Source organism: Vidua chalybeata, chromosome 6, assembly GCF_026979565.1.
Source record: "Vidua chalybeata isolate OUT-0048 chromosome 6, bVidCha1 merged haplotype, whole genome shotgun sequence".
NCBI classification, from domain to species: domain Eukaryota; kingdom Metazoa; phylum Chordata; class Aves; order Passeriformes; family Viduidae; genus Vidua; species Vidua chalybeata.
This window is the reverse complement of record NC_071535.1, coordinates 58787774-58802872: the sequence shown is the minus strand read 5'-3', so window position 1 is coordinate 58802872 and position 15099 is coordinate 58787774. Positions and strand designations below refer to the sequence as shown.

General features: G+C 38.5%; 1 protein-coding gene across 5 annotated transcripts in view; it reads right to left on the bottom strand.

The window, feature by feature from the left end:
• Positions 1–921: 921 nt before the first annotated feature.
• Positions 922–15099, bottom strand: part of USP47 (ubiquitin specific peptidase 47) — a 53633-nt gene continuing 39455 nt past the window's right edge. For all 5 annotated transcript variants that reach the window (XM_053946931.1, XM_053946933.1, XM_053946935.1 and 2 more), the window contains exons 17-28: positions 14280–14487; positions 13748–13863; positions 12702–12821; positions 10667–11450; positions 8830–9005; positions 8588–8668; positions 7440–7555; positions 6613–6731; positions 4910–5040; positions 3528–3575; positions 3307–3437; positions 922–2329 (exon numbers count right to left, since the gene is read on the bottom strand). In XM_053946931.1, the coding sequence (XP_053802906.1) occupies positions 2155–2329; positions 3307–3437; positions 3528–3575; positions 4910–5040; positions 6613–6731; positions 7440–7555; positions 8588–8668; positions 8830–9005; positions 10667–11450; positions 12702–12821; positions 13748–13863; positions 14280–14487 (2205 nt within the window). In that variant the 3' untranslated portion in view covers positions 922–2154. The remainder of the gene's footprint in view (positions 2330–3306; positions 3438–3527; positions 3576–4909; positions 5041–6612; positions 6732–7439; positions 7556–8587; positions 8669–8829; positions 9006–10666; positions 11451–12701; positions 12822–13747; positions 13864–14279; positions 14488–15099) is intronic.

Genomic DNA, 15099 nt, shown 5'->3' with positions numbered 1-15099 from the left:
ATATTTCATTTTAACTATCTTAGTTTTGGTTTAAGGATTCTAGAACCCATTCTCACACCAGCACACACACACAGACATCATCTCTGAGAGTTCACTGAGCCTACCCTCCCTTTCTATCCCTAATAAAATTATTGTGCTTTAGACAGCCCCATCTATACAAAGAGAAGGAATTAAATGCCACTCTTGTTTTCCTGTTTAAAAACATATCCATGAGAGCAGTAACTCTGTAAATACTGCCCTCTTAAGGACATTATTCTTTCAGGTTCTTGGTGCTGCCACTACCAAATTTAGTCTCTACATTTTTGCCTTTCCAAATACCCGAGTTAGAGGAAAATTCATGATCCATTTCTCTCTTCCAAAAGCTCTAAGGATGCTTTAGCAGTCTCTTGTCTGTGGTAGATGGTAGTTCAATGAAGTACCCTACCCAGGAGATGGTATTTCCCTCTCTGCTCCCTTTGCCTCCACTTCCAACCTCACATATGTTGGCCAAGAGGCAGCATAGGGCAATGCAAAGAGGAATAATGAAGGAATGCCTCTGTGCAATCCCTGCTTCTCAAGCTGCCAGATTCCTCAGAATTTTTAGGTTGCTGTGGGCCAGCATGCAAGGAAGAACTGAAGGTTCTGTTATTGAACACCCCTTTCCCTCTGGAGCAGAATTTAGCTGCCAATCATACTTGGAACTTGGAGGTTTCACTGGTGAGAAATTCAGTTCTGGAAAAGGAAACTCACAGTTGAAAAATTTGGTGTGACTGTAAAGAGGAGCAGCAGCCAGACTAGTTCCTGTAACACTCTGTACATGGAGGGGGATGTGCACATACACACAAACACACAACCTTGCAATTCCAGCACTGCCTTGGGGAGGTCTGTATTTCCATGAAACAATTCCATAACTTTTTAAATAAAAACCACAGCATTTAATGATTAAAATAACACAACAGAATGAACAAATGTTTTATTGGCATGTTCATTGTTGTAAACAGCATCTGGCATGAAAAAGTTTACCAAAATCTTTTGATTGTTATAAATTAGGTGGCTTTTCCAAAAACTATGGAGAATTGTTCTCTATTGATCTTTATGGACCAAAGCAAAAAATTGCTGTTCCTAGGCTTTGCAATGAAATCATGTTGACTGCATCAGTCTCTGCACCACAGCCTGAACTACCGAGTTCGTACGTTGAGGTGTTAAGAGGTTGCCCCAGTATTTGACTACATATAGCTATGGAATCGACTCTGGGAAAAAATAAACTGACTTTCAGCAGGTGGAGAAGATGCAAACTTGTGTTAAAAACAAAATGTACAAAAAGTAGCAGAACAGAACAAAACTTCATTAACAAGGGGAAGTACAACCCTAAAGTACCCAGCATCCTCAAACATAAAATGAATACAAATTTAAATAGGGAACTATACTTCCAAATGTACACAATGAATGCTGATATGTGTAAAGAATAGCATGGTAAATAGCTGAACTGCAGTTCCGGTAAATGGATAGGGCAGATTTTATTTACACATTGAACGCAATACACTAGAGCTGCTCATTGGTAACCTAATAAAAACCACTTTACCTTAACAACAGCACTTCTGCAAACAAACAACGCCTGCCAGCAGCTTCCTGCAGACACCTCTCAGACCCCCTGTTTTATGGAAGAATATTCTAAAACCTGACACTTGCAGCACTCCCACGCCCGGCCCTTCCCCGCTGCCTTCCTAGAACCAATGTGGTAACATTTACTCCAGACTCTCTGATGAGGTAATGCGTGTATCAGTGAAACAAACAGAGAAAAGGATTCTTTCATGGCCTTTGCACAGCTTTTATTATTAAGCTATGAGTATCCTGTTGGAGGCTAGTTTCACTAGCTACTATGTGCACACTGTCCTCAACAATTTCCACTCGTTTCCCTCCCCGCCCACTTTTGAGTTCTAATCTTTTATTTGCACATCCCTTTTAGCTTTACAGTACATTTGACTCTAGTGCACAACATGATTCCAAGTCCCACAGTGCCCAGCGGGGCCCTGCCTGCGGCCGGCACCGCCCGGCTGTGCTGGTGTCAGCGCTTTACACCTAATGAATGTCCTGCCGTAATGGCACTACACAGTAGTAGTGAACCTTTTGATTGGAAACAAAAAAAATTCCCCAGGGAAAATGCTATAGCAAGTATCAGTCTTGAGTCAAATCTTTATTTGGTGCTCCATCCAGATAAATTTTTAGTGCTTTTTCTTTACGGGGAGAGTAGGTTACCCGGTGTCCAGTTTTCTGGAGTCTGCTGCTTTCTTTTTTCATCAGTTCATTTCTTTGCTCATCTGTTAATTCCATTAATTCTTCAGTTTTATCTCTAAAATGTAAACATAGGTTCAAATTCAGATTAATACAGTAACCACAAGTAGACTTCTGCTTTTTTTTTTTGGTTTGGAGCAACTTAGTAAAAACCATAACTAAGCATAATACTTTTCAGGGATTGCTTTATTCTGAAGGAACAGGCAATGTGCCTAAACCTGCTTTTCCAGCAGAAACATTCAGTGTTCTGCCTGACTACAAACCAGGGCAAGAAACAAGCCCATACTCCTCCATCTCTCTTACTCCTGTTCTTTATAGACAACCACAGCTCTGCTCTGCTTTTGGTCTCAGTGCCAACAGCTGGAAGCAGTGTGTCAGCCAGTCCTTACCAGATGTTCTCCCAAGTCATTTTCATCAGGACCAGCAGATTATTAACCAGCTGTTTTTCCCCAGCTCACATGCAATTATGCAAAATGCCACAGCAATGTGTCCCATGAGGTTGCCCCACCAACCAAGTTTAGGAGAAATGACAATATTTAAGCTCTCAGTCCTCAACTCCTGCCCCAGGCTACTGCCACCAGCTGATCAACATTTTTCACGTTAACAAAATTTTTAGCAAACAGGCTTTTAAAAAAGAATCCATATTAATTTCTCAAAGAAATAAACTCAGACAATAAAATCCTTGCTCTCCAAAACCTACAGCAAGACTCTCACTAACTCCACATGGGATATGGTTCTATTTTAAGAAATTAAATCCAGATACACACTCAAGCATAGCAACTAGCTTGAATTTCAGTGGTTTGGGACAGAGGATTGAGTAAAAAGATGCAGTGCTTGTTTTCTTAACCTTAATTAATATTCAAGCTTTTAGGAAGCTGAGGAGCTTTTAAACCTTTAAAACCTTTTCTTTTTAAAACTTTCAAACCTTTTTTTTTAAGGTAACAAAGAGTATTTTATGTTCCTGTCCATTACATCACCCCACAAATGTTAACCACAGGTTTTTTTTGCGTTATTATACTGTAATGAAATACATACCTATAAAATATTACTGCACCATCATCACAAATGTACAGGGGCCAGACGTTCAGTGTGGATACTTTCGGATTCCAGTCCAAGTCTTGATGAATCTCTAGTATGGAAATGTCACAGGGAAAGGTTCCTCTACCCTGAAAAAGCAATTACTTAGTGAATACAATAAAACTTATAATCACACATCTGTGCCATTAAAAGGTAAGAAACCATAACATCTTTCTTACCTTTGCAAATTCGATGCTTTCTAAGGGTATTCCACTTATTTCACTTAGCTGTGAAGAGAAATGGTGGATTTAATACTATTCCAAAGCAACATTACACAGTGTCTACATAAAGTGAATAGTTGCCAAATCTAAAGTCGAATTATCTGCAAGTCCTCCAATGTACAAAATTAAAGTGACAAGTACACATTCTTAACATTTCTGAAGTGACCTGTGTGTCACAAGTGACGCTTGCTGTGACAACATTTTATCACACTCCTCTTAATACTGAAGGGGAGACAAAAAAAGTTCATAGAAACAATTAATAACATTCAAGTTCCAAGATACAAAGAGACCAAGCACCTCATGTTAAACCTCTGTGACATGAATGTGTTATCCAGTCAATTTGGGAGCAGGCACAGCTGGAAAATATGCATGACTAAGATCCACCTCCACACACCTGCACTTCCTACCAAAACTTCAGAAAATAAAATTGCTCCCTGCACATTGATTCTTAAGGCAAGAAAACAAAGGCAGCCGACTCTTTTCAGATGTAAGTGAGGAGGAATTCTTGACTGCATGCAAGAACTTGTAGTCATGACTTCATTTCTACCTGAGGAATGCAAGAAAGCAGCCCATAGCTTAACCTGTGTACAACACAAACCCAGCCTGTGAACTAACACCCCTAATTTATGAATTCTCAGGGTCACTGACACCAGCATTTTTTCTGACCTCAACATCCAAGGTGACCTCCTAACAACTGGGTATTGCCATGTATAAATAAACATTTCTCCAAATGTGGAACCCTGTGATACAATGCATTAACAAAACAGTCTCAACAGGAATCACTCCTGCTCCAGATTTCTGCTGGGATGACACAGGTCTGCTGTGACAGGTCTGTTTACCTGTTAGAGCACCGTGGCCTTAAGCAAAACCAAACCATACCACAGCCATACTTCTTTCCAACCAAAACATAGTTCAGCCTACTTGATACAGCAACAGCTGTCAAATTCAAATATGAGGAGGCTGAAAGGTTTGGTATTTTGGAATAACAAAACATTATCTTGAAAAAACACCAAGAGGCAATGGCTTAGCTTTTCTTTCATGTGTGTTTTTTGAGGATAAGGGACAAAGGTACTACTAAGCTGCTTAAACTTTAAGATATGACTTATTTTACATGTATTCACTTGAATACTTTCAGACCAGACCACTGTCAGAATCTAAGAAGTAAAGTTGATAATTCATGTCGTTTGGTAATGGGATGGGATAAGTTATCAGTTCCTGGGGAAAAACAATCATCATGCAACAAGATTTTTGGAGCTATGACATCCTTGTGCTTCCCACCAGAGAACATCAATAAGGGTCTTGGTCATCACAAGAAACTTGCATCGCATTACACATTTTACCTTCTCTTTTAATTCTTCGACACTGCTGCTTTCTAGTACTACTTCCTGGAAAGAATCTAATTTCATCTCTGATGGCCTCCATCGTCTTGATAAAACAGCAAGTTGTGACATGGATTTCATCTTTTCTACTCCTAGCAAAGAAAGAGGAATTTTTTGTATTAACATTGCAAAATATCCTGTTTTAAATGAGGGTTTGTCTATAGCTTAATGATACTCTAATATGGAAGACTGCCCTCGAGATACATGCACAAATTAAGTAACCCAGTGTGCTGCAAGCACTTCACTTGTAAAAAAGGGCAAGAGGAAAGGACTATGATTTAGTTGAAGTTTTCTGTTATCAGCTCCTATAAATGAATTTTTCATGGACAGAATCTTCTTGAAGCCATAGGGCACAGTTTTCCATAACACCCAACTCGGATCTATCCTCCTAACCAGAGGCTGACTCCAGATCCGGCATCTGCACGAGACCTTCCTCAGCTATCTGGTATTTATTCATGTGCTTCACCTCCTTTACCAAAACAAGCTTTTCCCTTTTAACTTCTAGATTTCCCTCACCAACTCCACACTTGTTATTGAAATCTTCTTTCCACCCACCACCTTCAAGAGTTTTAGTATGTGCTGCCTCCAGCCTTTTTATACCTTGTTCCAGGTTTCAGAGCGGTCTCTGGCTGATGGAGCAATATTGTTTATATTACAATTAGATAAGCAGAAGTGATATCTAAGGGATGATTTATTTTTTATTTTTAATTAGTCTATAATTTTATCATCTAGCATGCAGAAAATGTGGCTTAGACATTTATGTCTCATATTACGTGGTTGTTTTGCATGAAACTGTTGCAGAACACTTGGAAGCCCTGTAATCTACAATCAGTCTGTGAATTAGGAGGGCTGCAGTGTCTAAAGCTGTATCTCCAAGACCTACTCACTACAGAAACAGTACAGCAGTTATCTAAATCTAATAAAAATTTTAAACTGTAGAGTTTGAACTGCAGTGGGAGCTGATACATATGCCCATAGGAATCTGAAGGCTTCCTGAATCTCTCAGGTTCATTTCAAATTTTGATACTTTCACTGGCACAATTTTGTTAAAACTGAAAATACCAGAATTGAACACAGCTGCCAAAATACTTGACTAATAGCTAAGTGAGACTTCTTAAACCAGGTATGCTTGGGAAGAAAATTCCTGAGTGAATGGAATTCACATTCCTCATGTATACGTTAACTTCAATATCCGTTAATCTAGAGGCCAGAGAGCATGGCCTACTTTTCTTACTCTGAAATTGCACTTTTGAATTCAGAATCAAAATTGTAAGTGTATATGCAAAGGAATATATATGCTTAAGAAATGGCATCATTTAAATTATATTTAAGCAGAATTTCAGAAACTTTTGAATTCAGAATCAAAATTGTAAGTGTATATGCAAAGGAATATATATGCTTAAGAAATGGCATCATTTAAATTATATTTAAGCAGAATTTCAGAAACATTCTGCTCTCTAATATTTGATTCCAAAATTGTTTTGATGAACAGAAGTTTCTGTTCCAAATTCCTTCATGACAGAAGTATTTTCAATCCTGTCTGAAAACTACTAAATGACTGAACTGCTGTGCTGACTTAAATTATACAAATGCGTTATGTAGCTGCACGCACACATTTCAGCTAGCTAGTCATCACCAATATTAATTTAAAAATAAATCATTACCATCAAGTATTTCTAAGAAGACCTCCCAGTTGCTGGAAATATTGATATCTTCTTCATAGATATGATAATCCAGAAACACAGTGCCTGGATTCTTCCAGGTTTTCTTTCGTAGGCGAAACCTATAAATACATCACAAAAAACCCAAGTGAGTTTCTATCTGCTCATGAACACTTAGCACTGGCAGAGATCAAAACGGAGTATTTTCTGACAAAACTGAAATACTACAACTCATTGATTCAAGGCTTGGGGAAGTTTAACATGAACAAGTTTAATGTTCAGAAACAGTCCTGACAGCAGGATGTCACTGCTGGCTTAGTGCTGAATCATTCATAAACACAAGGGAAATAAGTCTGTATTCCACTTGTTCAATGCAGGAAATATGTAGGGATTTAAAGGAAGAAAGCAGTTTCCTAATTAGGGATTACCCAATTATGGTAAAGGGCAGACAGCCCAGATCAGTGCTGTACACACACACGATGATGCTGCACAAGAAGTTTGCTGCAGTGATCTATACTGGGCTTGCATGTAGAGAGCAGATGGCTCTTTTAAGAACTGACTGACTTAATGTTCCCCTTTCTGAAGGAAATCATCATCACAGAGATCTAAAGCTGCAGACATGTTGCACACAGGCAATTCTATGTAAATATTATCCCCTAAAAATTCATTCTGTGTGAGATGAAAGCCAAGAATTGCTGAATTAGTGTTTGCATTCACTAACTGATTCAAAGACCACAGCAATTTATTTGTGCTTCTTTCATTACTTTCTTTCTCCACAAGAGGAAAGAAATCTCCAAACACATTTTAAAATGATATTTCATCAGGTTTACCTGTCAATTGTCAAGTCTAGGCCACATTGTTCTTGAAGCTGAGGAAGCAGCTCCTCTTTGGACTGTCGGACAGTCATTCCTTTAGCAAAAACTGCATCTAGAAGAAACTTGCATGGCTGTGAACATAAATAAAGAGAGATAAAAGACAGAATTATTTTGAACAGAAAACTGTACCTCTGTTTATGCTTTGTGATCAGTCCCATCCACCTGGCAAAAAGATCATTAGGTTTCTCGTTAACAAGGCAGGCAATGAATTCATTAAAATGGGGTGTAACTAATTAGTGTAGCAGCAGCCCTTTGGCAGGGCACTCCAACCCTCATGACTGCCTGTGCAGAAATACTGCCTTTGCTGTGCTGCTAACTGCTACTGTTACACTCACATTCCACACAATGGCAAAGGAGCTTTCAAATTAAATAAGCCACAGCATCATAAAAAGCCACTTTCTTGGCTTTCATGGATCAGACACAGCTCCATCCATGGCAGTAGCTTTTATATTTATCTTATTCCCTGCTTTAGCAGTTCAGCTTAGTCTCTTATCCATTATTAATACATGTTCTGCAGTTTTGTCCAAAAAATAAAATTAAAGTGCATACAAAGTCAAGTTATAAAGACTGCAATCTATCCAGTCTACAGTCTATATAACCACTTCTGTATTTTTCATGTCCCAGAAGATGTAACAAGCTTATGAGCTGCTTTACTGCAAGAGAAGCACTTTGTTTCAGGCTTGCCTTACACAGAGAGGACCATTACCCAGATAAACTCCCTGACTATCTGCAGAACATGAATGGGATGAATTAGATCAGTTCAGCATCACTGAAAACCACAGCCACAAGAAAACACAGTTTCTTCTCTGGAGAGAATGCTAAGTGACTGTCATGCATTTAAGGGAAACAAAGAAACAATTTATTTGTCCTCCATTTACACTACAGAAATAAAGACACTTGAGAGATAGTGTAAATCATATTCCAACTGCTTACTTGGAACAGAAATAATCTCAAACTTCCTTTTTAAATACTTTCTAAATCCCTTGCAGAGAAATGTGAAGAAAAGGAGAAGTTTCATTTTTTCCACGATTTCAAAGCAAAACCTTGGCCAAGGCACATATTAGTATTTTCATGAATCAGCCTTGAAACATTCAATGCCTTACCTCAGGCTCATTTACCAAGAGTTGATAGACTTTAACTCTGTATTCACCCTTCTTAAGGGCTCTTCCCAGTCTAATAGTTATCTAGAATGCAAAAGGAATATCTGTTAGAACTGCTATCAAAATCAGAATTGTGTTTTGTAACATGCTACCAAGACCAAAATAATTATTTCACCTGTTGTAAATTAACTTTATCTATATTGTACCAATATACTTTCAATGATTCAAAAAAACTTCTAAATAACCTTATTGTCATCAGAAAATGACGAAAGGGTCTCATTCAGCCGAACACTCTCAAACTCTTGATTGCTGGCATAGACTCTAAAGACTTTGAAGTGAGAAGATGGAACTCCAACAAGAGGCTCCAAATGTTGCTTGAAGGCAGACAGTGTAATTCTTTTATCAACATGCACCATCAGCCCTAAGCAAAAATAAAAATGGTATGAAACACCTTGCTACCAAAAATGAAACACTCTCATGTACAAATTCCACATATTCAGAGTTAGCACTTGCAGCAAAACAGTACTGAAAAGCCTGAATTATGGTTAATGGCTACATTTACATTTTATCTAATGATGTTATCATAACCTTTAAAAGCTTTATTTTAAATACTGTATTTAAGTGTTTATGGGCAGATATTTCTGGGGGACACAGCAGTTCCAAACTGCCCTGGTTTGCATTCAGTGAGCAGCACAGCGGAGCAGTACCTTGTCTGTTCAGAAAGAAAACGAACATGGAGCAACTGCTAAATCCTCCTGCAGCTTTCTCTGCCTCAAGGGACAGGGAATTGCTTGGGTGCTGGGAATGGCTGGGCACAGGCCACTCAACCCCTTCTATTTTCCTTCCTGGCTTTCAGCATTAAAAAGGTAAATTCTGTGTTCTGGAAGGCCACGGGATATCACAAGACAAGCTCAAATTCAGATTAAGGGACTTTTTCATGGAATAATGTTGTAATTAAGGAAAAAAATGTAGTAACATTAAATTCTAGAACATAAAGGGAACAATTCATCTTTAGAAATTGTGTTTCTTAATACATGCAATTTGTAGTACACTACAAACTATGTTGTGATTATATAACGTCATGACACTCTAGAATAAACTATTCAGAATATTGAAGTGAACAAATAAATTATTTGAATTATATTAGAAGTTTTCCCCTCAGGACAATAATTTATGCAGTGTACTATGATAACATCAAAATTACTGCAAACAAGTAGCTTCTGAATCCAACTAGGCCGACCAAAACAAAACAGGGAAAAATGAAAGCAGTTCAGAATTAGCCCTAAAGAATCACCATTCCAAGCTAAAGGAGTAATTTTATCAAAGCTAGTAGATGCAAATCAATTTCTCTGTGAAAAATTCTTCTTTATCTATTACTATTACAATCAGATTTCTGGATTGACATGAAAGCCTTTGCCTTTGAAAATATTTATCTTACATCCTGCTATTCTTTTATTATTATTCTGTTAGTTAAAAGCATATGCAGGTACAGAGCATTGTTGAAATTATTTATTTTTATGACAATTATATACCACTTAGGCTCTTATACTGAACTTGTTTGGACACTTTCATGTCAGCCATATGCCTCACTGTACCCACTGTATTTCAGTTAGTGAATTAAATTGTCAATATCAAGAATATTTGAATTTTCTTTACAGTCAAATGACTAAGGCTTTTCAGGTTTGTTAGTCTAAATGGTAACAGAAATATGCTGTTTTAACCACATTAAATAAGTGCATTCTTAAACAGGTGAATCATCAGCAGCACATGCAACTACGATCCTTTCACTAGAAGACAACTCAGCTTGCTCTCCAGGGAACACTATCAATACACACAAGTAAATGTTCATTTTCTCAGAAACAAAAGAGCAAGACGCTTTTCAAATATGTAATCACTTACTACAAGATCAAAATAAGGTTAGATTTTTGCCGAACATCACATCCTGTCTGCACTTTCATTAGCTTTAATTTGACATTATAATCAAGTTTTTCAATACTGCCATTAGACTTTTTTAACACAGCATATGAATTAAGTAGTAAAACCCACAGAATTATTTCAAGGCACTTAAAAAAGAATACATACATTTTTGCCCTTCTCCTGAACCCTCCTCTGCAGTGTAGGGTTCTGATTTAAAGTACATATATTGTGCTTCTCCTCTGCTTTTGCCACTTTCATCATATTCACTGTCTGTTCCAGAATCCTCTTCTGCTGTGTCCCAGGTTTCCTTCTTGCCCTGATTGGCTTTTGATCGCCTGCTACTCGTGATGCTGTGAGAATCCAGTCCATTAGCCAGGGGGAGGGGGGCATTGTCCACGTTGCACAAAGTGTCACTGCTGTGGCTGGAGCTGAGGATGTCGCTGTCCACTGAACTTGTACTCCTGTCGTTATTGACATCCGAGTCCGACCGCTCCTCAGACTGCAGATTCTCTGGATCAGAAACCTGAATTTGGTTGTCAAGTTCTCTGTTTTCTGCTGATGCTGAAGAGTCTATTTCATTTAAAGGTGACTCGATGTTTTCAAAATCACTGGCTTCTGTGCTTTTGCTGCTGTCTCCATTATCTCCCTCCTGCTGCTGCTGTTGCTGCAGGGACAAGCTTTTAAGTTTTTCAGTGCTTTCTTCCAAAATTGCTTCTACAGATTTCATATTACCTACAGGTCCTTTTACTCTTTCACAAGGTTCATCCAAGTTGCCTGCACCCCCAGCAGACTTCTGATAAAGCGCCCGTCTGAGCTGAGACCCAGGAGCTTGCTCTGGCAATGAAACGTACAGTCTGATCGTGTTTGCATGGCGATCCAGGAGTTTCCATAGCTGTGAGTCTGTGTATGTCACATGACGGTCCAAAGACTCTGAGCTTTCAATGAACACCTGACCAGAAAAGAAGGGTTTATTTTAAATAAATGCAACAACAGCAAACACAGGGTTGAGCACACATTAGAAACAATGCCATAAAGAAACATCAGCTTTTATCAAAATGTTAAAATACATGCTTAGAAAAAGACAGACCGAGGAGTCTGTAGCACAATAATGACTTCACTTTTCCTTGTTTTCATAACCATGTTAAGATTAGAGTGAACTGTAAGCAAGGTGCAAGTGCAAGTTCACTGTAAGCAAACTGACCAGCTGCAGGAAACACATTCAGAAGTGGATGCATAAATCACTCCATGTGCACCCTCCACCTGTGCATAGCACCGTTATGGCAGCAATGAGCCCCACCACTGCAGCAGACTGTGTCCTTACTTTCTGGTACAGTGTCATAAGGAAGTTTAAAATGTATACATGTTCAAGCAATAGTGCAAATTAAATGTCTCTCTTCTCTTTGTCAAAGGGCTCCATGTTGTAGCGACGCTGTTTGTGAAAGGTCTCTGAGTAACAACTCAGTGCCACTGTTCTGCTCAGCTGTGAGCCATCAAAGCCTTCCTTAATCTTTCTTCATCAAGAAGATTTAACATTGAGCTTCAACATCAGAGACAGAGGATGTGCAAAATGTGCTAAAAGATGGGCTATTTCTACTGTAGTAAAAAAGGGCAATATATGCATTTAAAATTTTAAAGTTATTTGAGTGCTAAATTACTCTTCTTCTGAATGCATTATACAATTGTTATTGGAAATATTTATTAGAAGTTTTTTTTTAAAAAAGAATGTAAATTGTCCAGGGGGAATCTTCATAGTGAAAACTACTGAATTTAAGATAGAAACCCACCAAAAACTTGCTATAGTTTTGATATTTGTTTTTTTAAGAAGTTTAATAATACTAAGAGCAGGTACAGTTGTTCAGGTGGTTTTAGGCTTCATAGCAAGATATCAATCTTTGTTCCCTAGGAATGCATGACTATTAACAGTCTTCCTCTTTGTAAGGCTGTTAAACTCAGCATCATCTGAACCTGAGTAACAGCCAGATGTCTGATTCTCAATCCACTCTCTCTTATGTACACTTGGTTTCATCCATAGCCTAGAGTATTCATGAGCACCACTGTACCAGGCACAGAAACCCCACACACTACAGAGCAAAATACGGGACAGTTATCCATTATCAATTCTGTACATACTTCCATGCCTTTTACATAACAGGTAAACACAAACACAAGGAATGAACAATTTAAAAACCACAGCATGTACCTTGTTGCTTCTAAAAAAGCCTTCAGCTTTCAGTGTTTTGCTGGACACGTTCAGCAGACGCAGGTCATTGTAGCACCTCTCCAGCACCACCCGCATGGTTTCAGCGGGCAGGTGTGTGGCCTAAAACAGGATATGGACAGGGAGATAACATGTTCATCAGACATACCTTCAAAACTGAAAAAAAAGTGCTTCATTTCTGGGATTATTCACTGGGAAAGGAGCAGGTTTGTTTATCAACTTCAAAATTGCAAAAGAGAACACCAGGGGAAACCTCCCAAACCTGTTCAGTCGCAGTGCCTTTCCTCCACCCTTTAATATGTAGCAAGTGTCAGTTTTTCCAAAAGGTCAGATGCATAAAATGGCCTGGCTTTACAGAGAACTGAAAAATCATTTATGACAATGGTCTTATCTTTAATGAATGAACCAACTGAAAATTAAAAATATTCCTGAACAACAGGTTTTGCACAGTGTTCACTTAAATCTTAGACAGAACTCAAATTTCTGGAATCATATTTTATAACAAATATTATGAAGTTACACCAACTACTGAATTATTTTGCACAGAAATGAGCAAATGCAATCTCTGTCTTCCAATGCAATGGAAGCAGTAATGCCCCTTGGTTTCAAACCACGTAAAAATCAATTTGCATCTTGGTAACAAGTGACTACTGGGATGAAAAGGAGAGACTACAAAGAACATGGACAGCTTTGGATGTTAGGTGTCAAATACTGAAGCTGGGGGGGAAGTTACACTTTGGTTCAGTTGCGTGGTAACAGTTCATTAGTTGTGTCACCAGCTGGACTCTCAGTGAGGTTGTTAAAGATACTAACTCTGGATGGAAGCAAGAAGCAGCCTGCTGCTTTCAGCAGGAGTGAGCAGGTGGACAAACTCAACTGGTGCATCTAAGAGAACCCTGCTGGACAGGACTCAGAGCATCATCTGCAAAAGGCGCAAGCTCTCATTTTAGTTATGTAAATTATGACACATTTCACAGTCACAATGAGTGAAAACTCTTTAATACAAGTCCATAAGGACTGTAGATTACCTTTGAAATTAGCTGCTTAAACTCTGAAACAGTTTGATTCAAATAAGCTCGCACACTTATTGGAGGGGCAACAGATTCAGTCTTCAGGTCGACTACGTGAACCTTTACCATGACCTCTGCAGGGAGGAGAAAAAAGAAAATGAAGTCACACATGCACACAGAGAAAATTCAACAGACAAAGAAAACACACGTATGCTTGTCTGATGTAATAATTAAGGGGTTGCATTAAATACAAACAGTAAGAACTTGAAAAGCAGTCCATTTCAGAATTACATTTTCTGATCAAATTTAATGCCAGAAAAGAAAAAAACCTTCCAGTCTGACAAATTTTACTATACCTTAGACCTGTTTAAACTAGAAGCAAGTCAGCAGCACAGCACAGTACATTATGTAGTTCTGAATACTGACTGTAAAATTTAGGTTTTCTTCTTTCAACACCTCATACTGAAGCTGTTTTACAGCTCTGTGCTTGTGCCATCAAATAACATAGATAAGGATAGACTAAAAGCATATATGTAATTACATGTCTTACCACCAGGTTTATAGCACTGGAAAATTTGGTCTGGCCTTCTTGTTTCCAACAGTAAATCAAACATGTAGGTTGACTTGACCCCTCCAAGTAACAAACCCATTGGGGTATCCTCTTCTCCTTCGTACGAGCGCTCCAAGTAGTCATGGAACTCATCATATTTGACAAGGCGACAGCAATTCAAGGGAACAGCCTCTTCCAAATCCATTAACTACAATGTGCACATACAGAACCCCCCAAATATTAGAAACAGCTTAGCTGTGAGCTTAGTTCTTAACTTGCAAGTTAGAAATACCTCACTGTGTGTACATCCAGGAATCCCTTGAATTCACAACAGTCAATTTGGTTTTAGAAAATACATCATAGATATTTTGCAGTATATATACATGTTATATATGTATATATACATGCAATATATATATGTTTCCAAATTCTAATAGAAGCCTTCATGAAAATGCAGAAAATGGGGAATTTTGAAAAGTATGTACAGAGGCACACAAAGACAGGTCCCAGAAGTATTTTCAGAGGAATACATTGCCTATCACTTCTACCAGATGGCATCTTAGAGGCCTGAGGGAGTCACATCCACTAATTACTCTCTGTGCATCTCCAGGAGATGCTAGCACATCCCAAATAGGTAAGTACCTTGCTGGTGCTCTCCTAGCCAAAAACATACACAGCAAGAACCAAAGAGTACAAGTAGGTGAGCAAGAATTGATGTCTTCAGCCCCCACCTGTCTGAGGAATGCAGAGATCAATAGATGCCTTTGGTGTTCACTCCTATTACTGAATTAGCTACCCAAGAAGATTCTCAAGAACTCTG